Genomic DNA, 24,853 nt, shown 5'->3' on the forward strand with positions numbered 1-24,853 from the left:
CTGAGGGGAAGATGACACATGCAAGAGCAGTGCGGTGTGAGCGAGGTACAAGTCACACCACACTGCTAGCTGCAGCCGGGTTACACGTAGCTGTGTGCTGCTCAGGGCAGCCACTGGTTCTTTGAGCCTATTGCTGAAGCAAGGTGCTCCGTGGAAGGGAAAAGATGCTGCATCTGTTCCCTTCCACATGTGTGCACAGTGCCAAAGCAACTGCTAGTGAATGAGAAAAAGCGGAATGCAGCATGGGAAGCCTGCATGCAGTGGGCGTGAAGGCAGTGGCCTGTGCAGAGCAGCAATTTTGCTTCCCTGTGTACTCACTAGGGACCTTGAGCTGACTTCATGTCCTTGACTAAACCTGGTATCTCTCGAGATGAATGGGAGACCTTTACAGCACACAGATTGACTATAGCAAGCCAAAAAAAGAAACCAGAGTAAGCCTAGCTGCCAGGGGAAGTGCTAAACATGGATCCGGATTTCGGAACTGGAGAGCAACAGACTCCGTGCTTAAATATCTAATTAGCCACTGCAGGCTCCGGTTTGAAATTTGGCTTCTCATTACTTTTTACAAGTACATTGACCCAGCATGCTAAGGAGACTGCTACTGAAGAAAGCACCATGGGGATGAGCAGTAAAATCAGCTTCTGGTGGAAATAAAGAATAAAATCAGCACACCACAAGGCGTTCTCTCACTCCACAACTTAATACCTATTTATTTTGTTCTGGCAGAAATGCAAACCAATCCTTTTCTCTTCTTCTCTCAATTTTTTTTGCAATTATAAACTTTTCAGCCTACGTTGCAAAAAATTCTTAAGCCACAAATAATAATCTGTTAAAAATCGACCCGCAAGAAAACGCATACCCTGCCTTATCCCAATTCTTAATTCATCACTACGGAATTGTTGATGATATATTATTTTAAAAGGAAGAAGAAGGTCTTGTGCATTGCTACTCTCTTGGCTGGATTTCAAAGCAACTAATTAAATTCTGTCTGCCTTAGCTCTTCCTATGGTTTTCCATTAAGTGAGTTGGGCATTGCCCTGTTTTATCTGCATCAACATGGCAAAATGCTGCAGGGCAGCAACTCCAAGGAGAGACTGTTTTCTGTTGTGGGAAGAGTGGTCCACAGACAGCCCTGCTCACACAAGTGAGTGGGCATGAGCTCTTCCAGGTTCTCAATTCCAGACACAGCTACTAGTCTTCTTACACAGGCAGATAGTGATAGTACAAGGGGGAATGGCTTTAAACGTAAAGAGGGTAGATTTAAGTTAGATGTTAGAAATAAATTCTTTACTTGGAGAGTGGCGAGGTGCTGGCACAGCTGCCCAGAGAAGCTGTGGTGCCCCGTCTCTGGAGGTACACAAGGCCAGGTTGGATGGGGCTCTGGGAAGCCTGAGCTGGTGGGGGGCAGCCCTGCCCATGGCATGGGTTGGGGCTGGGTGAGCTTTGATCTTCCTTCCCACCCAAAACATTTTGTGATTCTATGTCTGTATGATTCTACCTGTCAGGCCATCCAGTTAGGAGGCAGATTTTCTCATACTGAGTGCCAGCCTACCTTGCTGTTAAGTAGTGGAACCCTGAGTTCTCAGGAGTTCCAGCATCACCTAGTATCCCTTGGGCAATGGTGTGCCAGTGCAGTCTGCTGGTAAGCTGCCTCCTGCTGTGCCTCAGTTAGCTTCTCATAAAAACATTTTTTTCAGACAACCTTTATAGCCTTCAGAATAGGAAAGCAGTGTGGAAATGCACAGTGTCAACACTATTGTTTTGTTTAATAGACAACTATAATATCATTCAGTGTAGAAAACTTACATGGAGAACATAAAGCACCAAGAGAGACTACTTTCAGATGTATGGAGTTTAAATTGATATTATTCTATGCATGGACTACATTTATGTGCATGAGAGATGCAATTATGATACAGGTACAGGAGCATATTCCTTTCTCTTTTTCTGACTCATGAAGTCAAGACTAAATCTAATGAAGTCAAGTGAGCAGCATTGATTTTTTTTCTCCCAACGTGATGTTTTATCAAAATGAACCTAGTAAGACAAAGTCTCATGAGCAAAACAGTTGTTCAGTGTATGTACAACTAAAACAGCCAATTATGTGCCACAGGTTATTTCTGTCTTGAATAGTCCTGTGGTGCCAGATTCCTGGAAAGCCAAGAGCACACACACACTGAGGAAATGGAAAGATAGCTGGTAAACATTGTAGGAGTTCTATCAAAGTGTCTGCTCCTAATATCCAATTTTGTGTCCTTTCTATCTATAGTATGGTACTGAAGTCTGATTTCCTGCTGCCTTGAAAATCATTTGCATCTCTGCTCTGGGATATAAAAGGCTTCCGTACTGATTGCGTAGCTTTTTATATCTTCTGAGCACTCGTGTTTCTCCGACATAGTTATCTATGCAAAGTACAAGGCTTTTGAGGATCCGGCCCTTGTAGCTCGTGCTTCATTGCCACAAGGTAAGGAAAACAGCAGTGGCACAAAATGTGGGAACATGAAGTCATGGGGACTGCCTTCTGAAGATTACTGATAGCCAGGTGTGACCCAGGTAGAACAAGTCCAAGCAGTCTTGGCCCTGCTTCCCTGTGAGCTGCTGTGCAAGATCACTCTAATTTGATATAGTAGTTTGTCCTGAGCCCTGGCTTGGGGTTTGCCATCATCCTGGTGGCAGCTGCTGCCAGTTGGCTGCCAGAGGTGGCTGCAGCTGAGAGGGCTTCCTATGGGGAGTGTAAGACTAGTCCTGTTACGCTGAATGACACAGAAGGTGGTGGCTGAGCATCTGGCCCTTTGGGTTGCAGGGGCCAAAATATGCCTGAGAGGGGTGACATTTTGAGTACCTCAGATCAGAGCATGGACATCTCTGAATTTAAACAGTAATTGCAATTTCCTGACTAATGCTGAGTCACATTTATGTATATTTGTGCAGTGACTGTTCTTTATTCCAAAAATAGCCACTTTTCCACGAGGCACAGGTGATATCTTTATAATGATGGAGCTGTGTTACCCAGCTGGGGCAGTTGGTTGGTACAAGGGCTGGTCATGATCAGCTGTCTGTTTTCATCCTCTCTCAAATTACATAATGATTTTGCAGCCTGTTGGTGTTTTGCTTCAAAAAAAAAAAATAGACTAGGGAAAAAAAAAAGCCCAAAAAATAAATAAAAAGAGCGGGATGCACTTGAAGTTCAGCACTGTTGTCTTTTACTTCCTACAGGTGAGCTGTAAGATTTACCATCGTGTCGCACAGTTTCTGAATCCATTAAGAAAGCCTAACAGTTAAATTGCTTCTTAGCTCTGCAGAGTCAGCCTGTTAGCAAGCATGCAGTGGTTTCTGTGAGGTGTACAAGATATTCTGAATTTGGTGTTAAACAAGAATGTGGTAACAAAAAACAACAACAGCAACAAAAAGGCCAGGGTGAATTTTCTATTAATTCAAAATAAAACTGCATGTAATAACAATCACAGAAAATCAGCAACAGTAGCAGGTGCTACATCTGTCTGCACAGGGACAGCAGCAGCAGTGTTATTGCTCTGCAGGTCTCTGCAGAGCAGGAAGGGATGGGGATGGAAATGGGCACAGGGATGGGGATGCAGATGGAGATGGGCATGGGGATGGGGATGAGTATGGAGCTTGTTACAATTCTGCTGCCCCCAGGAGACTACTGTTTTAGGCACCTGCCTGCTTTACTTATGAGCTGGATGTAACGTTAGGAGCTACCTCTGGTTCTGACAAGCACACATGCACAAAATAAGGCTAAATGAAAGGCCCATAGTAATTTGGAGAGGGAACTACTAATGCACAGGAATTTGTAGGAATGATGATGAGGCCCCTATTGGGAGGAGTGTTTTAAGTGACATACCAGCTAATTTGTCTGGAGCTAGGCTGCTTATTTAAAAAAAAAAAAATATTGCTGTCTGCATGAAGTGAAACCATCTAATCAGTGGTTCTTGAAAAGTTGGACTTGAAAGAGAGGCAGATTTAGCATCCAGATCATAGACAAACAGGATGCTCAGCAGGTGGCTTTGCCCTAACTCCTTGTGTGTTTGTGTGCCTTCGCTGTACCTTATCCGGCAGAGTGAGGCAGCCACCTTTGCTCTAAGGCCTATGTATGACATAACTCTGGTCATGCTGACAGCCACTCTCTTTGCCGCATCTTCACATCCATTTCTAGCTGTGTGTAACCTGGTGTCACCAGGGCAGGTGCAACCACTGCCTTAATCATCTGTGCTGTGCTCAGTATGGGAGCCTTAATCAGAAGCTGGCAGGTCATGCTGCAACACATAAAAAAATAACCAGAAGCAGTATGATGGGGATGGATTTCTTGGTGGGAATATGGTGTGTGCGTGTGTAGGAACAGCGTGGTGAGGAATGGGAGGGTACTTGTGGAAGTATTTTGCAGATTGGCGCCTCAGTGCTTTCTGCCAGTGATTCTGGCAGGTACTGTGTAAGTTTGTATTATTTTTTTCATAAATCAAACTTGGTATCTTATGGAATAATCGTTGGAATTGCAGCGAACAGCACTCCTGCTACTGACAAGCTCTTTCTTGTGGAAGAAGACTCAGTGTAAAGCTGTTTATTTGCTGGCTATTGCCAAATGCAGTATGTTGGATGTTTGTGCAATTCTGTTTTGTTCATGATTCTTTCCTTTTCATATGCATATCCCACCCTCCTTTTTCTCTCATATACAGATGTTCGTATTCACCCCATGGAGCCTATGCCCAAAGCAAACTTGCCCTTGTGTTATTTACCTATCGACTACAGCATCTTCTGACTGCAAATGGAAGCCATGTGACTGCTAATGTAGTAGACCCTGGAGTAGTGAATACTGAGCTCTACAAGCATGTCTTTTGGGTTGTAAAAGTGGTCAAATGGATGACTGCCTGGCTATTTTTCAAGGTACACATTTATTTATTTTTTCCCATTGTTTTGTTGCCGAATCTCTACATCATGAATGCTGCAGTCAGCATGGAGCTGAATATGTTTCAGAGTGTGTTATGATGTTATATTTATTGCACTTTTCTGCACTGATGAGACATGTAACATTGACAAAGACAAGCCTTGCCCAGAACAAATGCTTATGTGGAAAGAGAGCTCACAGTGAGAGGAGAGGAGTCGTACCCCTTTGTCTGCAGCTCTGCTCATGCACTGACTCTCTCCACTGATCTGTCCCTGTTGCTGCATGCATGGTAACAAAACTGCATTCTAACACAGAGCCAGAATATGCAAAGTGTTCCAAGGAAATACCTCGTACGTCCTGTTATGAGAAGCAGGCACGATCTGGCACGATCTGCATGTATGCAACATGTTATAGAGAAAAGGGCACAGGAAAGAAGGAAGCTGTACAAATGAAAAAAACTGTTGGTGGGAATTGGATGTACTCCATGGTGGGCATTTGAGCTAAGGAATATGGAGGAATGTTCATTTTGGTCTTCCACTCTAAAATGTATTTGTAATAGTATATTACTTTCTGTCATCTATTCCTGATCTACATTAGAAAACTGAACATTGTTTATAAAACTCATTCAAAAGTGAGGCAAACCCATTCAAGGTTAACTTCAAATAATGTTTTGTACTGGTATAAATAGATTCAATCTGAAATCAGTTTAGCTGCACAGGTGCACTGTTCTGATGTGAAAAAGCCTTAGAAGGACTTATGCTGAGAAAATGTACTCTTTCAGAACACAGTTTTGGATTAAGTGAATGGAAGCTGATTCCATTACAGCAAATTAAATATCCTAATTAGGATGAAGTATTTTAGATCAAGGGGCATGTTCCACAAAGCAAATTAATTTTAAACTTTGATATGGAAATGTCACTAGCTTTAATTTCAGAAATGAAACTGGAGGGTGGAAGAGTGGCTGTAAAATAAGATGCAAACAAGCCCATATTTTAAAAAAAAGAATAGTATCTTCTGAGAACACCTTGAAGATTGCAGTAAAATTGTAATAGGAATTCTCATAGTATGTAGTGCATTCTTAAAGAATCAGAATACAGCATTGCCAAAATGTATGTGTTAAACTTGTTTTGCCTCTTGTGAATGCCATTTTAAATAGCAGTCTCTAGTGATGGTGTTGTTTTTTAATTGGACCAACTTCACTTTGCTAATGTTTGATGTAGGTGTTTTGATGGTCTGCAGCATTTACTGGAGAGCCACAAAATTCTGACAAAACCCTGTGTGTCAGGTGAGGGTGAGAATTGAATCTCTTGTTTATAGCACTTAAGTCCATTCAGTTTTATTGGTGTGCCAAGGGAGACATTTTTGTATTATACCGACCGTGTTTAGAAACTAAATGGGGTGTCACTGAACACATAAAACAAGGGTGGATTTATCACAAGAAGGAGTCAGGTACTTAGAGTTGTAATAGTAATGCTGACTACAGTTCCTGATCATTTTGTATTTTTTTATGTGTGATACCAGTCAGAAGGAATACTGCATTGCAATGGGTGAAGGACAGATATACTGACTTGAGTGGAAGCACTAAGTCTGTACATCCTGAAAATCAAATGCATCTACTGTTTCTTTTAGTCAGGATGTGTACCCTTAAGGCTTCAGTTAGGAAGGCTGAGATCTTTATATTTCTATATAAAACTTGTCCTGTTTTTACCGTGTGTCTAAGACAAGAAAGAGGGAAACTTTTACTGGCACTCTTCTCTTTCACTGTTTTACTCCCTCAGGCTTTGGACTTACAGCTCTAACTTCTACTCTTCTTGCTTAAGATGTGCTTATGTGCTCAGGATTTACTATGTTCTCCGTAAGTGCATGGTGTCCAGTATTCTCACTTTTGTAAACAGGCGTTCAGGTGTCTGCTGTTGGTCTCCTGCACTAGAGTAAATTCGCCTTGAGAAAAATGAGAAAGCAAGTATAGAAAAATTCACCTGTCTGATAATGCTAGCTGTGAGTAGGCATTACAGATTTCTTCTCCCCTGGAATTTCATTCCCGAATGTGCTTATATGAGTATTTCTTCTAGGATTACGGCTGCAAAACAGTGAAAAGGAGGTGATATCTCTTTAATCATATTGGCTAAACCAACTGTTATCACCCTGAAGTATTCCAAAGTGGTTTCTAAATATGCACAGGAAATTGCTTCACCTGCTGCAACCTGGCACTCTTGACAGTAAACACCAGATCACTCTGGTGAGGAAATGCATCATGGATTTATCATATCACATTCTCTCAAGAGAGAGTCAACATGTTGTTTGATTTCATTCCAAATTGTGTCAGAGCCTCCACTACCTTTAAATCTGTTTCTTCCTACACTTCGGTCCCTGTGGCATTCAAATCAAATACTACTTTGGGATTACAGCATGGCCCTGACTCGTGTTGTCGGTGAGATGGCTTGGTGTGGCAGGCAGGGCTGTCAGCTCAACAACATCCACCTCGGAGCTGCCTTGAGATATTTAGATGCCTAAGCAAATAAACCTACAGCTTTACAAATAGGCCACGATATATACATGTAATTTACTCAAAGTATTAACAGCTTAGGTTTCTCAGAACTTCAGAACATTGTCTTCTGCTCTTCATAACAGCTCGGAAAAGCCTTTCGCCAGATGTGTTTGTTGGTTTTTGTTTAGTTGTTGTTTTGTTCTGCTGTTTTGCCCTGACAAACTGGAATGAGAAGCATACTGTGGAAATATGATAGGCCAAGATACAGGAGCTGGTGGTTGTCATAAAAATTGCAAAGCTATCACTTGCCTTTTAGAAGTGGTGGCACTGCTCTTCCTCAGGAAAGTGATAGTGATACTTGCTTATTAAAATTCCATTTTGAAAACATTTTTTCTACATTTTTAATAAAAGGGAGTTCCATTCGTTGCATGCAAGAGAGAAATTCTGTTTATTCTTCAAAAAGCAAATTGATTTCTACCCCACGACCGCTCAGTAAATAGAAGCTGATGAGCTGTCATGATTATCTGTAGAGTACACTGAAAAATGTTATCCCTTAGGAATTTTTAAAATAAAAAAATCTCCTTTTTGAATAGAGAGCATCCAAACCTGTAAGCAATAACTAATTAATAAGATAATAATAGACCAAAAAGACATTCATCAGGCATCAAATTGAAATGCAGACAGCTGTGCAACGCACCAGTTTTAGTGATGTGTAGCGTCCAAACTGGAAGCCTAGAAGATACCATGTCCTTCTCAGATACTTGTTTGGCTATAGATGCTGGATATTCATTTTTTAAGCCAGATGACCTCTGCTTCTGATACAATTAAAATGCCTTAGAAAATAAATAAAGAAACAAAAACATTGACTGTCATAACGTCCAATATTAGGAACTGTTTTGCAACTTAAGGCTTCATTAGGATATTGATGGAGAAATATTTCTTGCACAGCAGTATTGTAAACTCTAAAATCTTCTTTATGACACGCTTGGTGAATGTGCTGTTATCAAATATATTGAGTCCTTTCAACTCCTTCAGATCGGTATTTAGAAGGCATCGTGGAAAGAAGATACCAGGTCTTGTGTCAGCTGTCATTTACAAAGATATAGAGCCATATGAGTGACTACTGACTGACAAACTGAAAATGAGTTAGATGAGTGACCCGCGAGCCTGTAAAAGTGAAGGGAAAAGGCAGAATCAAGAATGCAAGCTAGAAATCAAGCAATATAAACCAGCTCATTTCTTTCATCTGTCAAAATAAGCTTGCTTGTGATTTTCCCATAACATTTCTAAAAAGAATATTTTCAATCTGCTACTAGAAAACAGGATCTAAAGTACCGGAATTCATCATTCATTCCAGATGACATAGTCATGCAGGTCTTATTGCAGCATTTCTTATCCAGACTGTCCCTTTGGCACTCCGAATGTACAAATTTCATTTCATCTTCTTCCCTGAGGTGTCAGAAGACAAAAGCATCACCACACAATAACACCAGCTCTACAGAACTAGAATAATTAAATTCTGCAGCTGAAAGCAGCAATTCATCAGCCCCAACATCTTTAGTCCATGTGAGTGTGTGGTTGTCATGTAAAGGTAGTCTGGAAGTTTCTCAGAAATCGAAAACTCCTTGCATAAACTTGTTAATTATGGTTAATTTTTGCAAAAGGCTTTTCAGATCAAAAGGGGGGATTCTGATCAGACTCAGAGAGATGGAAGCAGTCCACATTATCCCAGTACTTAAAAAACAGGTTCTGTTTTTGTACATAACATTCAGGGATTTAAGCTTCGGGCCTTTCATTCCTTATTAGAGACATAGGACTTCTTTTTTGTCTAGGAAACATTTGATTGTACAACCATAGAACAGTTAGTTTTAGGGGGAAAGATGGAGAGACTCACCTGAAAAGGAAAATGAGCAGGCTGCCTTTAAGTTACCAAATCCTGGTGATCTGGGAATTTTTCTCAGATGTTAATGCCTAGACATGGGTAGGTACCCAGTTACTGCTTTTTAGGGGATATGTGGATGCTTTATTTAAACTATTAAATTAGAAGGGTAAGGAGCACAGAGTGTTTGCTGTTCTAATAAGCGTTAGACCCTTCTGAAGTAGACTGATTGTAAGTGCACACCCACATAGCATTTGAACCTGTTTCCCAGTGGGGAAAAACTGAGGTTTTCCTGTGGGTTCTGTGCATGTTCTCAAGTCAAAGTAGCTGGAACATTTATGAGATGTACTGAGAGTTGCCACAGGGTGCTTTGGTGACATGAAAGTGAAGGATTTGTGTTGCATGTCTTGTTGTGTGGCTTGTGAATGGGTAAGGGTGCTGCACAGGGGAGTGCCGAACTGGTGGGATTGTGCTGGAGAACTTCAGAGGGAGTCAAGGCTATTGAAGTTGTTTATACCACCTATTTGGAGCAGCCGCTGGAGTGATCTATCCCCAAACCACACCCAGCTTCCTTTTGGAGGAAGCTGGTTAGAACAGGCTGAAACAGGGCTATGGAGCATGCTAAAAGTGAAGCAGTAAGCACAGAGATCCATCTCATGGCCTCTCCCACAGTTTTAGTCATTTAGTTAAAAAGAGAAAGTAATCCTTTTTGATTTTTTTTCCCTAACAGTGAGAATTTGGAAGACTTATCTTCCATCTTTCAAATGTTCACAGGACAAGAAAATTATTTCCACAGTTAATCCTGCCTGAAGGACTGACTTAATTTGCAAAATGGTATAAAGAAACACAGGGTAAACCTACACCATACAGTGTGTAAAAATCTAGATTTGCCTATGTAGAATTGGAGTGAAATAAATAAATAAAATTTTATAACAGATTTCACCAACAGGTGAGAAGTACACTGAAAAAGGATGTTTATATTGAGTGAGCAAGTGTTTATTCCTGTCTCCTGCATGGTGAAGGACTGCTGATTTATCTTGACAACTCAGGCAGATTTTTTCATTCTGTCTGAAAATAATTCAGTTTGTGTCCAGGAGTTTAAAAAATACTTTCTTGATTGCTGCAATAGAAAAGGAGTAAGTAAGCAGTTAATTCATGAAAAAAAAAGTGAGCCCACCCAGTGTTAGTGCGTCAGCAGATGTCCAGCCCTTAAGCTTGCCTGGGCCACAGTGAGTGAAAAGGAATTGTCAAGGGCCATACCTGTGAAGGTTGCTCCAAAAGTAATGTCTCCAAATTATTTCCAGGGAAAGTACAACAGATGAAAAGAGCACAATAGCACTGTTTAATAGAGCAAGTTCTCAGCCATAAAGCACTTTTTGGCAACACAGTCACTGCCATTAGTTATTCATTTTCACCAGTGATGAACAAGAGCCTGTATGCTGCTCTTGTAACAATCTGCTCCAGTGGAGATGACCTGCTGTCACTATTGATGAAACGCACCACCCACTGCCTCACTGTACTCACGTACACTGCTTGGACAACAGAAACATTAAGCAAGCATCTACGAATGTCAATGGGTGTCATATTTTCTGCATAGAGGAATGCAATTCCACACCTTTGCTTCATCTGCACTTTCATGTCAGATGCCGTTGTGTCAGACTGCCCCTCTGCTGCCATCTGTCACACAGCAATGACATGTAATAGAATATTGGTGGAAAGGTTCAGTCTCTACTGCCATACCACCAAGATCCACCTCTGATGTTGAGGGCCAGTGTAATATAACAGGAGGCATTATTTTTGGAGCAGCACTTATAAATTATATAATACAGTTAATGTATGTAAGTAATAAAAAAAAAAATTGTAATGGTTTTTATTTAAACAGACAAAAGAACAACAAAATCATAAATTTTGTGAGATATTTGACCTTGTTTTTATGAAACTAACACATCACCCTTGTTCAATGGCAGTGGTCACAATTCTTAGTGAGCTCTCAAGGTGTTTGTTGGAGATTTTTGATGAAATTTTACTTTTCCTGTGCATCATGTTTGAAAATAACTCTTCGCAAACATATGTGCTACCAAAAAAGTGATGACATGATTGAGACATGAATGTGAAGTAAGAGGTATTTCTTTCTGGTGGCTTATAAAGTAAAGTATCCAGTAAAGAAATACAATCAAATATTTGATTGAAATTCTGTACATTCCATTTTAAAATTTATAGGTAATGCATTTATGTTGACTGAAAATGGAGTCACAAATATACCAAAAAAAAATCTTGATTTTTTCAGCAATCCTGAAACCTCCTCTCAAATTCCTTTATCAAAACGAAAAGCACAGCTGCATATTCTTTAGGAGGAGAGTCAACTGTTTACAAGGGTAGATAATGGCAGGACAAGGGGAAGTGGTTTTAAGTTGAAGGAGGGAAGATTTAGATTGGATGTCAGGGGGAAGTTCTTCACGGTGTGACGAGGTGCTGGAACAGGCTGCCCAGAGAGGTTGTGGATGCCCCATCCCTGGAGATGTTCAAGGCCAGATTGGATGGGGCCCTTTGCAACCTGGTCTAGTATTAAATGTGGAGGTTGGTGGCAGGAGGTTTGGAGCTTAATGATCCTTGAGGTCCCTTCCAGCCCAAATCATTCAACGGTTCAATGATTCTCTGCTCACAGGGCTGTGTTTTACCAGTGTATCAAAATGTGTAACATTTGCCATCATTTGAGCTGGCACTGCACTGCACCCCATGCCCTGGTTTCAGTCCAGATTGGGTTAATAGCTGACCCATGTTCCGTTGGTGTTGAGTGACAGGGAAGAGCTGCTGCCATGATGGCACAGCAGCAGGCGATGCAAGCCACAGTGAGAGCTAGGTCAGACTACTTGTGGCCAATGGGCCACAGGGTGGATGTGTCTGCTCTGAGTATTTTCATATTCAGAACCCACAGAGTTAGCTAGGGAGGACATTTTCTATTTTCAGTTTATTTCTTGCTAACACTTCTTATACTACTTTCCCTTCTATGTAGCTAATAAGTGTATATGGTAATCTATACTCAAATGTATTGATAAAAATGGAACAAAAATAAAGAAAAGGATAATTCGCTGTGTACCAAATATGTATCAGGAACTTGGTATGGATTCCTATCAGGTAAGAGGGAGAAAATCACTTCTAATTTAGAGTACTTCTAGTGTACTTTAGTACTTCTAATGTAGAGGCCTCAAAAAGAGGTTGAAAGATTGGGGAATTCTTAAAATTTCAACTAGACTATTAGCCTTTCAGTTTTCAATTCATAATATCTATAATTAGGGGTTGTTCACCCCATAAATCTCACCATGCGCAGTCTCTCACTTCTCTAATTCTCTTTATGCACCTGGGGAAGTTCCAGCTCCATCACAACGTAATTAAAATTGCATTTTTCCTTCTGCCAGATGACAGAATGGTGTTTGAAACTTGAGCAGCAGAATGCAGGCTAGATGCTAGCCTTTCTCATACAAGTAACTCTGAATTACCTTTCTGAGGGAGAGGGAGCGAAAGAGAGGTGAACACCCCAGGGCCCATTGACGTGAGCCATGCTGCAGGGATAGTAACAGGAGTTACAGGCAGTTTGCCTCTTCCACATCAAAGAGCCATAACACTGAGTTAAGGAGAAGGACCACTGGCTTAGCCATGGAAAATGCTGCCACTGATGGTGCAAGTGAGCAGAAGTTTGGAAATAATAAATCAGTAAAACAAGGAGATGGAGAGGAAGATATTGTGGGAGTGCGTATTTGCACTGATACACACAGAGCTTACCACCAGGTGTTCATTCATTACAGATCGGTTAGTATCTACCTGGGGGTGACCCACCTGAATTTCTTGCTGTTTTGTTACTGTTTGTGAGTAATGGATTCATTAAAAAAAAAATTCTGATAAAAATTTATATTGCAGAGCCCTATCACCTTCAGCCCTTCTTACTACAAAAGAAAGAATCTTAGGAGTGTTTTGAAGATTGGTGTTTTACAGCCACTCTTCTCCCACTCTCCAAACGTGGCATTCCTTAATTAATCAGTAATCTAAGGAGACTGATACAATCTTTCAGTGTGAAGTAAGGAAACTTCTGTGAACAACACAGACACAGTTTCTAGTGCTTATCCTGAGCTTTCAGAAATTGTCAGAATGTGCAGAGTTCTGCCAAGAAGCTGCAGACATAGCCTTTTCCCATGGATTATGGCGGCTTGGAAGCCACCTCTGACAGAGCCTGGAGTTCATGAATGTCTGCAACATGAATGCCCACATCATCAGGGCTCTTCACCCAGTGATCTCCATACATTAGTGGAGTCATTTCTAATATTAGATCTGTTTTATCCTTTAGATAAAGGGTACCCCACAGTTGGACAGATGAGTCAAGTCTTTTGAGTGCTTGTTTATCCCTGTGAGCTACAAAGGGGCCCTTTGGTGATTAGCTCAGCTGTAGACATCTCTGCTGTATAACATCATTACAAGTCATTAATTTAATTGAGATGAATCCTATCCCAAAATACAGGATATTAAATCTGTCATACTTTAAAAACTAGAGGTACTTTTAAAGGACTGAAGACAGCGCGTGTTTGGCTGTGCACAGAAGAGAGTAGGAACTAGAAATGTGTGTTCACATATTCAGAGAAGAAGTAATTTGTAGGCACGTTGGTTCTTCAAATGGCAACATCTAGGTGTTCAGAATATTAGACAATTTACCAAACAAATGATAAATGTATTCATAGGCAGCCATAGATGAGGTAATCCCAGTTGCTTATGAAATGTATTTCTCATATATGTTTATGATCCATCTTGTGCTTCCACTATCACATACATAATGGGCATTTAAATAGGCAGTTATATGTTTTCTATATCCATTTATAATAGTTTCATATGCATAATAAGAGACTTAAGAGAGAGAACCATGAAAAGCAAACAGCATCAACCATTTGAAAAATAACTGGAAATAGTGTTTTTTGTATTTTTTAATAAGCAGATCATCCGGCACCCAATTTCGAATTTTGAAGTTTCAATTCAAAGGTCACTTAAATAACTCTGGCTTTAATAAAGATTTTGTAAAGACAGCAATTGTAATTACAAAATCTTTATTAAAGCCAGAGTTATTTAAGTGACCTTTGAATTGAAACTTCAAAATTCGAAACTTCAAAAGCAAACACAAATGTTTAGAGATGGCAAAGACAGCAATTGTAATTGCCATCTCTAAACATTTGTGTTTGCTTTTTTAGAAAGAGCCCTGACATACTGCAAGATACAGTTCATGTGACTCATTTTATTCTGATTATGTTCTCAGTTAAATATTTGGGATGTTGGGGATTTTAATGGGTAAAACTGAGAAAACTGTATTCCTGCAGCCAGCAGCAGCACGCTGAGGCTGCATGTATCCTGGGAATGGAGAGCAGCACTGACTGACTTATTCAATAGTTTTTCCTGCCAAGCTCTTGAGATGCAAAGTGCAGTCTTCCAAAACGTCTGCCACTTATCTCAGACTATCCTGAGATGATTAAAAATGTAGAGAGAGAAAAGCTGTGCCATTGTTTTTGGAGCTCAGTGTTGAAAACAAAATTCGATACTACGAACATTCTGACAAGTGGAGTTGGTCTAAGAATGAACATAAAAAAGGCACCGTGGGGCAGCACGTTTATTTTTTTTGTCAAGGTTGTGCATCACCCAGGTGCAAAGGGTAATTTTATGACTACCCAACCTATGAATTTAACTTGTTCATTTCTCAGAGGGGAGTTCAGTTGTCTCCACTCTCATGAGTCATGAAAAGTGAAAAAAAAACCGTTGTGAAATAATCCCCATTTTCCTTTGCATGTAAGTCGATGACTTCCAGGACAATTTTGGTACTTCATAGAATCATAGAATCATAGAATGGCCTGGGTTGAAAAGGACCACAATGGTCATCTGGTTTCAATCCCCCTGCTGTATGCAGGGTCACCAACCACCAGACCAGGCTGCCCAGAGCCACATCCAGCCTGACCTTCAATGCCTCCAGGGATGGGGCATCCACAGCCTCCTTGGGCAACCTGTTCCAGTGCATCACCACCCTCTCTGTGAAAAACTTCCTCCTGATATCTGACCCACATCTTACCTGTCTCAGTTTAGGACCATTTTCCCTTGTCCTATCACTATCCATCCTTGTAAACAGCCATTCCCGCTCCTATTTATATGCTCACTTCAAGTACAGGAAGGTCACAGTGAGATGTCCTAGAGCCTTCTCTTCTCCAAGCTAAACAATCCCAGTTCCCTCAACCTTTCCTCACAGGAGAGGTGCTCCAGCCCTTGGATCATCTTAGTGGCCCTCCTCTGGACCCACTCCAAGAGCTCCACGTCCTTCCTTTAGTGGAGGCCCCAGGACTGGATGCAGTACTCCAGATGGGGCCTCACAAGAGCTGAGTAGAGGGGGAAAACTTCGATCAGTGGCTTTGCACAAGTGAACCACTAAACAAGTAAATGATGCCCAAACCTAAAAGCATGCAGGTCTCATTCTTGTTGTGTGTTCTTGTAGCAGAGATTATCTGATCAGGCTTTACATCCTCTTTATGGAGGACTGTCCTAGTGAAGTATTTCAAATGTACATTCCTGCTCCTTAGGGATTCTCCATGATCTCGGGCTGGCCTTTTATATTTCTTGCTTGGTTTGGGCTTGTGGCATGTGTGTCCTGTTTTATCTGCCTATTATATAGAGAAGTGGATTAAGGCTGGCACAGATTCACTGAACCCTAATCCCTTTAGAGGGCCTGCAGGTCTGTAGAGGCAGTAAGTACTTCAAATGTTGATACTGCTAGATTCAGCTGATATTGCTTGAAATCCATTCAGAAAGTGTATCTGGAAGTCAGAAAGCAGAGAGTTTTACATGGTCTTTTGTTTTTATAAATGCTGTTGCTCTGTTAATACTATTTTATGTGCATTCAACACTTAGTGCCTTGTCTGTAGAACTTCTGACAGGAGAACTTCTATCAGAGTTTCCACCCACTCTGCACAGCACTGGGTCAAAGACAGATTGCTGATGAGTCATCTACTTCCAGCTTGTTGAAAAAGGGATAAAATATAAAATGTGTTTGCACCAAGGTAACTGGATTTGTCATGTCCGGGTCACTACACAGCAGTTTACTCAGAGGAGCCAGGAGAACTGCATCAAAGCACCTCCAGTGCTCAGAAGCAGCACCAGCACATGTGATTTGCAATCTGTCCCATGCTCTCCCTGAGGGGTAGGTTCTTTATTGTTCTGGTCAAGAAAGTAGTGTGTACTGTTAAAAAATAAATTAGCCTATCCAAAGTGAAAACAGAACAGTAGAGATAGTTGGCATAGTTACTGTGTTAATCTCTGCTGGGGTAGCAGCAGGTAATGGGTTACATTTCTGGAGAGGCCATGGCTTCCCTGTGTTTTTGCCAGCTGATCAAGGCCATCGTCTTGTGCCTTCCTGGCTGTGTGGTCTGCACCTAAAGACCCTGAGAGATAAAGAACTTTGGGATGGGTTGTATCCCAGCTGGAAGTCAGGTGAGGAGCTCCAGCTGGCAATAGGCAGCAGGGTTTTCATGCCAAGGAGTTGCATTCATAAAACAGCCTGAGCAGAGAGCTTTGCTTGGGATTTTGTTGGAGGGGAAGAAAGAGGAATTATTACGTCCCTTTTTGGTAATGGCAAATCTGCCTCACCTGCACTGGTGTTTTCTCTACTACTTGCCATAGTTTTTCTCATGGAAAAGTTAGACTGTGCATTTAAAAATTTGGAAAAAAAGGAGCTGACTTGTTTTTAGTTTTTATTGACTTTTAAAACACTGATATGCTAGTTTAGACAGGGAAAGCTGGGCTCAGGGCTGGAGCCCATTTCTTCAAATGACATCAACAGTCCAGCTGCAAACTGCTGATCATGGATGCATTATGAGAGCTAAACTTGTTAATGCTCCAAATTACTGAGTTAAACCTTTGCCCTCTGATCTGGATGCCTAGCTTTAAATATAAATCTTTTGGATTATACAAAAAATCTGAACTGTCAAGAAATAAATGGTGTGGTGAACTGAAACATAGGTCTCTTAAACTATCCTAAATTTAGCTATGTTTCAGTAATCTCTCTTTCACTTTTCATTGCTGTCAGCAGCCTGCAGGGTTTCTTTTATGTTTATGATGGAAATGTCTGCCAGTGAATCATGCCATTGCGATTATGGTTTTTTGCCACTTCAAGGATTAGCAAAATAGCATAGTTTCTCTGGTAAAGAACACCTCATTCCTGGATCATTTCTATCAAGAGGCACTTCCTTATGCAAATGTCTTTCTTGCATTAAAACTCCTTATTTTTATGTGTGGTAGGTGAAAGGTATTTCTGTAAAGCAAGCGCATATGAACTTTTTGGGTTTTTTTCCTTATTTCATTACCAGTACCTATTTCTGTAAAACATCTGATGGTGGACAATAAAAAGGTTTTTGCAAATATTTTCTTATTACAGTTACATTCTGCCTTCATTGCAGAAAAACAAATATACCAAAATTGTGAGAGCCTGGCATAGCTTTCATTTTTGGAGTCTCTTTGCTAAAATCTTTGGAGACCAGATAATTGCTTTGTTAAAATATCAGTTGCCTTCAAATATAGAACCTTATCATTTACAAAAGTATATTAATAAATTATTATTTTTAAATTGTGTACTAAACAAAAATGTAACATCATAACTTTGGAAGTTATACAGATATTATCATGTAGTTTTAAATAATATTCTTTCACTCTTAATTTCAACCATGTCAACTGCCTGCAATACCTAGTAATTATAAGAAAATATAGATTAATTTCTTGCATAAAATACAAAACACAGAATATTTTTAGTACTGCATTTTACCCACTGCATATGATCTGTAATTTATTGTTGTCAGTGTATATTATGGATGAGAGCCCCTGCAATTATCCTCTGTTAATACACTTTTGAATTGGAAGAAAGGACAGAGCTGGGGTGCAGCTGGTGAGCAATCAGTTAGCCTCCATTGCAGGCGCTTGAAGAACCTCTTCAATGCGGCTTCTTAGTGATAAAATAGGCAAGGCTGGGTTTTCAGACAACACGTGGAACATGATCGATGGCTGTAACCTTTTCTTAAAATTAAAATTGTAACCTGGGGGTGGGCACTGCAGTGCTCTCTGTTCGTAAGATTTGGGATAGCAGCTTTTCTGCTCCTCACACCATAAGTACGTTTTTAAAGTTTATATATCTATAAACATATATATATATATATATATGTATATATATATAGTCTGGGTTATATTCTCATTTCCATGTCATTGAGCTTCCGTCTCTCTTTGTAGTTTTTAAGTAATTACATCTGGATGTATTTTAGAGAGGCAGTTACAGCGGGACAGAGAAGTGTTTTTAGATTTTATTTCCTTTTCTACACAGTAGTGAACTCTGCGAGTGAGAGAAGCTCTGCATTACTTGCAGCTGAGTTGAGTGTTGAGAAAGTATTCAGCCTCCTTTTTGTGATTTCTTGTATTCACCTGAATAAAAGTAACAACAAACTGAGTGAGCTTTCCTGAAAGGAAAAGCATGTTCAAAGAAGGAGGTAAAGTGCATACAAAGGCTAGCAATCTATTTTTGCTTAGAGAAACATTTTCTGTAAGAATGTGTTCCTCAGCACTATTTTCTTACTGTGGTTATAGATTGAATTCTTTGTTTGGTTGGTTTTACAGGTTGTGGTTTTTTCCGCTGTGGCCATCTGCAGATATTTGCAAATTTTTCATAGTATTAATTTGGATTAGAAGAAGAAATTGAGCAATTTTGGAAAAAAAAAAAAAAAAAACCCGAAACTATTTTTCTCCATTTTATTTACATTAGTGATTAAAAAATATTGACATTTTCTCCTGCAGAAGTGTTAGTAGACTGCCCAAGCCTGGTGCTTTCTAGTTGCAGCTGGCTGTGTTCCTTTGAAAGTCTCCCTCAAATAAGACACTGCTTGTAACTGCTGTCAGATGTTGGAGCAGCTCTAATGGCAAGTGTGGAGCTGTTCATTTTCTAAATAAAGAGTAGACGCTTGTTCTGGAGGGAGCAAACTAATTCACAGTTAAAACTAAAGGAATATCATGTGAGTCTATAAACCCAGCCACCCTTGACCCAAAAAGTAGGAGACTGAGAACACTGGGAAGCTGTCTTCTCCCCTTCCCTGTGAGTCCTAGTGCTCTTTTCTGTGTCTAAGGAGCAAGTGCAAAATGCTGTCCCTTATGGACTGAGCAGCACCCCAGTATTTACTGAAAATGGAACCAGGGGGACTTCACTCATCTGAAGACCTGGAGGGATATTGTAGGCCGACAGGAGGTAAGGAATTAAACATGTTGTGGCTGGCAAATCTCTTAGGTAAGAAAGAGCGAGCCCTTAATACATTCACAGAGGGGCGTGAAAAAATATGCTGGGACAAAGGAACAAAAGCAGGTGTTAGTGTTTTAATTAATATTGAGTAAGGTGAAGTTTTCTTGTGGGCATTGATTCATGTGCTGCATGGTCATAAAATCATAGAATGGCCTGGGTTGAAAAGGACCACAATGATCACTGAGTTGCCAACCCCCTGCTATGTACAGGGTCAGCAACCACCAGACCAGGCTGCCCAGAGCCACATCCAGCCTGGCCTTGAATGCCTCCAGGGATGGGGCATCCACAGCCTCCTTGGGCAACCTGTTCCAGTGTGTCACCACCCTCTCTGTGAAAAACTTCATATTGACACCTTCTGGGGTGTCAATAATTATTTGTGAATTGGAGTCATTTTTCCCTCAAAACAGAGCGTGATTTTTCAGATACAGCCACTACCTATCGATTAGCTCTGTGGTCATTTTCAAGCATCAGTGGATACAATAAAAATAAGTAACACTTACTTTATACCACTGCATAAGCTTCGTACATTGCTCATTAATAATTGAAAGGGGTCTTTATTATTTTTTATTTTACAGTTATTGCACAGACCACATTGACATTTTCAGTAGGAATAGATCACGGAATAAACACAAAAGTCATTAAGGGTGGTTTTTTTGCTGGTGGTGTTTTGTTTTGTTTTTCCTTATTTGTTTTGATGGGGAGGTTATAAACATTCTGCTCTTTGAGGACAGTGCTGCAATGAAGTGGACATATTTGTCACTGTTTGGTGTTACTGCAATTTCCTGTTTTTCCTACTATATGACTCTCCTTTTAATCTTATTGGTGGTTAATATGCCATTTTATTTTTTTGGTTAAATGAAGAGTCCTGAGATTCAGCAAGGAGAAAATAATTAAAACTATTTGTTTCACACAGGCTGTCAGCAGCTATTAGGGATTAGACAAATATAAATTAAGTTTTCCCCTGCCCCCAGCCATGGTACAGACTTTGCAAAGTTCACAAACAACTGTAATCCTCTTTTATTGAGCATGGATTTGAAAGTAAAGGTCAGTTATGTTTTGGCCACTAAGGAGTTTGTACAATTGTTGAAGACCAAGTGTTTAGGTTATTTTTAAGAGTTGAGATTATTTTTATATAAAAAGTATCCTTGTTGCCTAGAACACTGTTGTTCCTCCATCGTGGCTCTGTTACCAAGCTTGGGGACTGAGCAGCAGTCACAGCAGCCCACAGTCAGCTTGAAGAACAAGGCAGGCTGGGCCTCTCACACCTCAGGAAGGGCAGCAACTCAGAGAGATGCTGGCATGTGCAGGTGGTCCCCACACACTGCCACCACACACTGCCACCAGCCCTGCAGCCTTGGATGCGTCGTGCTGTGGCTGGAGCAGCCAGGCCTTCGCAGGGCATGGTGGAAGGGCTGGTGGAGAAATGGGAGGAAGTTTAGACTGCAGATGTGTTTTGCATACCGCCCAGGAATCAGAGCCCTAGTCTCGGCTGGAACAACTCGATTCCACAGCAGAGCACGTATTTAATAACAATAGACAGCTTCAGAGCTGTGCAGACTTGCAGGGAAAAAGCAGAATTTTAAGCCAGCCACGGGAAGTGCAAGAGGACTGGGGCAGGGCTGCCCAGCTCTGTCAGTCTGTGCTGGCAGCCAAGTCTCTGCTCAGACCTCAGCCTTTATTTCAGGGAGTTAAAAGCAGCGAGTAAACCCCAGCAGGTTTCTGCATTAATTCCACTGGAAATTTTCCCAGAAAACAAGTTTCATAATCTGCAACATTGCCGTTTGCAGCGCATCACCGAGCACGGGCAGGGACAGCTCTTCGATTGGAATCGCAAGGCAAACTTGCACGTGCAGCTAAAAGACATTACCAAAGAATTCAGTATGAGCTCCTTAAACAAAGCAAATTACTTAACATCAGATGAGTCTGTAGAGTGTATTTATTGAACCAGAGAACCTGGCAGTATTTGTTTCCCACTCTAAACAACTGCTCTCACCTCGTTGTAAGACCTGTAAATAAAAGCACAATAGAAACTCTCCTGGAGCTCTTACTAAAACAAAAAGGTTAATTCTCACCATGTTACTGTGGTTATTGATAATTCCACAAACGTAAAAGTCTCTGGGTTATTTTGCACAGTATCTCAGGCCATAAGCTGCCTCTGCCTTTAGTCAGTCCAGTACCAAAACCCCAGGCTTTTCATAAAGTAATGGCTCCATGTGCTACTTTAACAGTGATTTACCGAACATCTTAGAAATAAATCTGGATATTAAAATGAACAACCTTACTGGATAGTAAAAGTCTGAGTCTTCCTACTTGTTAGTAATAAGCAGCCTTCAGGACATCCCACTTTCTTGCTTCCCTTTATTTATTCCATTGGCAAGAACTGCTTTTTTTTCCACTTTTTTCCAATTTGTAAATTTATACAAAGGCTCCCAAGGCTAACATCTTCCTCTGCGATACAACAATTTTCCCTTCTTTCAGATTGTTTAGCCAATTAAATGTGATGGATTCAAGCTCACAAGGAACTGTGTTCAAGATGGAAGCTTTCTGATTCCATTTCAGACCTTAGGTAACTGAGAATTTGCGTATGTTCTCCATTTAGCTCTACAGTAAAAGATGAGCTGCCTCAAGTCTGGTTTGACGCAATTTTAGAAACATGACTAATCTCACTGAAATCAATAGCACTATTTGCATGTCTGAAGTTATACACAGTTTTTGGGCACTTCACGTTTCCAACCATTGGCTTAGGTTCCTTAGTGCACAATAAAGAGCCTCGGGTGGACTGATTTAAACAAAGCCACTTATGTTGCAGAGCTTACATCCACCTTCACTCACACACACCAAGAGGCTTGATTTGAATAATCAAATTCAGTCTTCCTTTGCGTTTGCTTTTTTAGTTTGTTGAAAGCAGGTTGACTCCTGCTTTATGACTCTTTATGTTATGCTGATTTGCAACTGAATATAGTTTTCGCCTTTAAATTTAGTACTTCTCTTGGGTAACCAAAAGGAGGATGAGCTATGTAGACATCTCCATAATTGTATGGCCTCAGAATATATCTGTGATTTCACGCATTCTGTTCTGATAGAAAATAGGAAATGCTAGTTTTGTTTACGAGATGAGTAATTCTTTATTTTACAAGCTCTATCAGGTGAAAGATGAGTGCAATTAAAATGAAGATAACTGTCATTTTTTAAAGGGTTTTATTACTTAAACAGGAATATCTTGAACTTACTGGGTTCATATTTTTCATCAAAACACAGGATGTATAATCTGTATTTATTTATTGATTCTGTTTACTGTTTGTGTCAGAAAGAAAATATGAGCCACTCTCTCTTATTTATATTGTAACATTTCTGTAGAAGATAAGTCAACTCTTCCTGTTTTCCTTCTTTGTAACAAATAACTCCCTTGATTATATTTTTTCAGTTTATTGTTCCAGATTAAATGCTGAAGTTGACAGCAACTGGAATTATAGGAAACATTTGTTTGCAGAACAAAATCCCTTTCTTCCCCACCTTTGTTTGTCTTCCAGTTTAGGTTTCTTCCCTTTCTATTCTATTTCCTAACTTAAGAAATATTGTAAAATTGAAACTCAGGCCAGTTGGAGCATGAACATTGCTAAAAAAAACATTTCGAGAAACGTGTAGATCTTGTATTGAGAGACATGGTATCATGGGAAATATTAGTGATAAGTGGATGGTTGGACTGGATGATCTCAGAGGTCTTTTCCAGCCTTGGTGATTCTGTGATTCTAAATGGCATTTGGATATCTGCTTGAAACTTTTTCCTTCAGCCAGAACAGGCTCTTGCAGGAATATCTCACATCAGTCCTGCAGAAAGGAATCAATAAAAGCAGAAGGGAAGTGATGGCTGCGATCCAGGATGAGGACAGGACATGTGGAGAAATATTCCCTGTTGTGCTTATCCAGGAAGGAATTTGCACCTTCTCACCACAACCTCAGTGCCAGCAGGAGCCCTGGGAAATACTTGACTTCTATAACTGCACTGGGCACAGGACTGTTCTGTATCCCTTCTAGAGACCAGAGCCTGTGAAACAGACATTAGTCTGTTTAATTTGGGTTTATCTCGTTCCATCTGTGCTTTGTACAGTCTTAAGCTTTTTGATCTCATCACAGCTTGTAAAGAATTTCTGTGTTGTGGTTCTTTTAAAGATTCAGGAGTTCCATCCACTTCTGTCCAGAGTGCTCATAAGCAGTAAAAAAAAAATTAGCAATCCTGATTAAAAAAAAAAAAAACTTGTCGATGATGAAAGTGTCAGCTTCCATTTTCATAGAAGGGCAGAGTGATTCGTCAAAAATTAAACAGAAGGTGAAAGGTTTAAGGTAAAGGTAGGGGCCTACATGTCAGAAATAGCCATGTGTAGAATCATATAATCATAGAATTGCTCGGGTTGGAAAAGACCTTAAAGATCATCAATTCCAACTGCAAGCTAACCATACTACCCTAACTCTAACAACCCGCTGCTAATTCATGTCCCTGAGCACCACATCCAAACAGTTCTTAAACACATTCAGGGATGGTGACTCAACCACCTCCATGGGGAGCCTATTCCAGTGCTTAAAAGATTTGTTTTCAGCAAAATCCAAGACACTTACTTTGCATTAGCATTTGGGTATGAAAATAAGTTTTTCAAAAGTATACGCTCCCAGGACCATCATCTTCAGCATCTGAAGTTGTGTCTTCCACTGCCAACATCTGATTAAAAAGCCAGCTGCCATTTCAAATATAAGCAAACACTTTTGTGTGCTTTTCTATGTTCCCCAAAAGCTGGCCTCTTTTGTAAGAATTCAGCAAACTGAAGATGACCCGTGTGCTGGTATGAAATAATGCATTAGGGAATGAAAACTCTACAGCCTTCATGGTTGTTTGTTGTTGTACGTCCTCTTTAATTTTGATATATTTACATCTTGATTCATATTTAAATTGTGTTTCCAACTAAAAGAAATTGGTTGCATGTTATTAAATGGGGCCACTACCTATCAAAGAGCTTGCTTCTGTAAGAGAGTTGTTGGAGGGAGGAGTAGTCTTACATTCTAATTTATATTTCTCAGATAGTACTAGTTCAAAACCCAGCAGAGCTAAAGCCTTGCATAGCTAATAAAAAATAACAAGATGATTCCTTAGCTTTTTTCCTAGCATGAATACTAAGCTGTAATGAAGCATTCTTAGTTAATGATAGATCAGTCTGCATTTAGGAATGAAGAAGATTATATTGAATTGCTCAC

At 40.3% G+C, this 24,853-nt stretch overlaps 1 protein-coding gene across 1 annotated transcript in view; it reads left to right on the forward strand.

The window, feature by feature from the left end:
- The window catches only part of DHRSX (dehydrogenase/reductase X-linked), a 161,103-nt gene that overhangs the window by 128,852 nt on the left and 7,398 nt on the right, over window positions 1-24,853 (forward strand). Inside the window, exon 6 of the mRNA XM_052664724.1 lies at window positions 4,692-4,899. Coding sequence (XP_052520684.1) covers window positions 4,692-4,899 — 208 coding nt within the window. The remainder of the gene's footprint in view (window positions 1-4,691; window positions 4,900-24,853) is intronic.

Source organism: Tympanuchus pallidicinctus, unplaced genomic scaffold, assembly GCF_026119805.1.
Source record: "Tympanuchus pallidicinctus isolate F22 unplaced genomic scaffold, pur_lepc_1.0 scaffold6, whole genome shotgun sequence".
Lineage (NCBI taxonomy): Eukaryota > Metazoa > Chordata > Aves > Galliformes > Phasianidae > Tympanuchus > Tympanuchus pallidicinctus.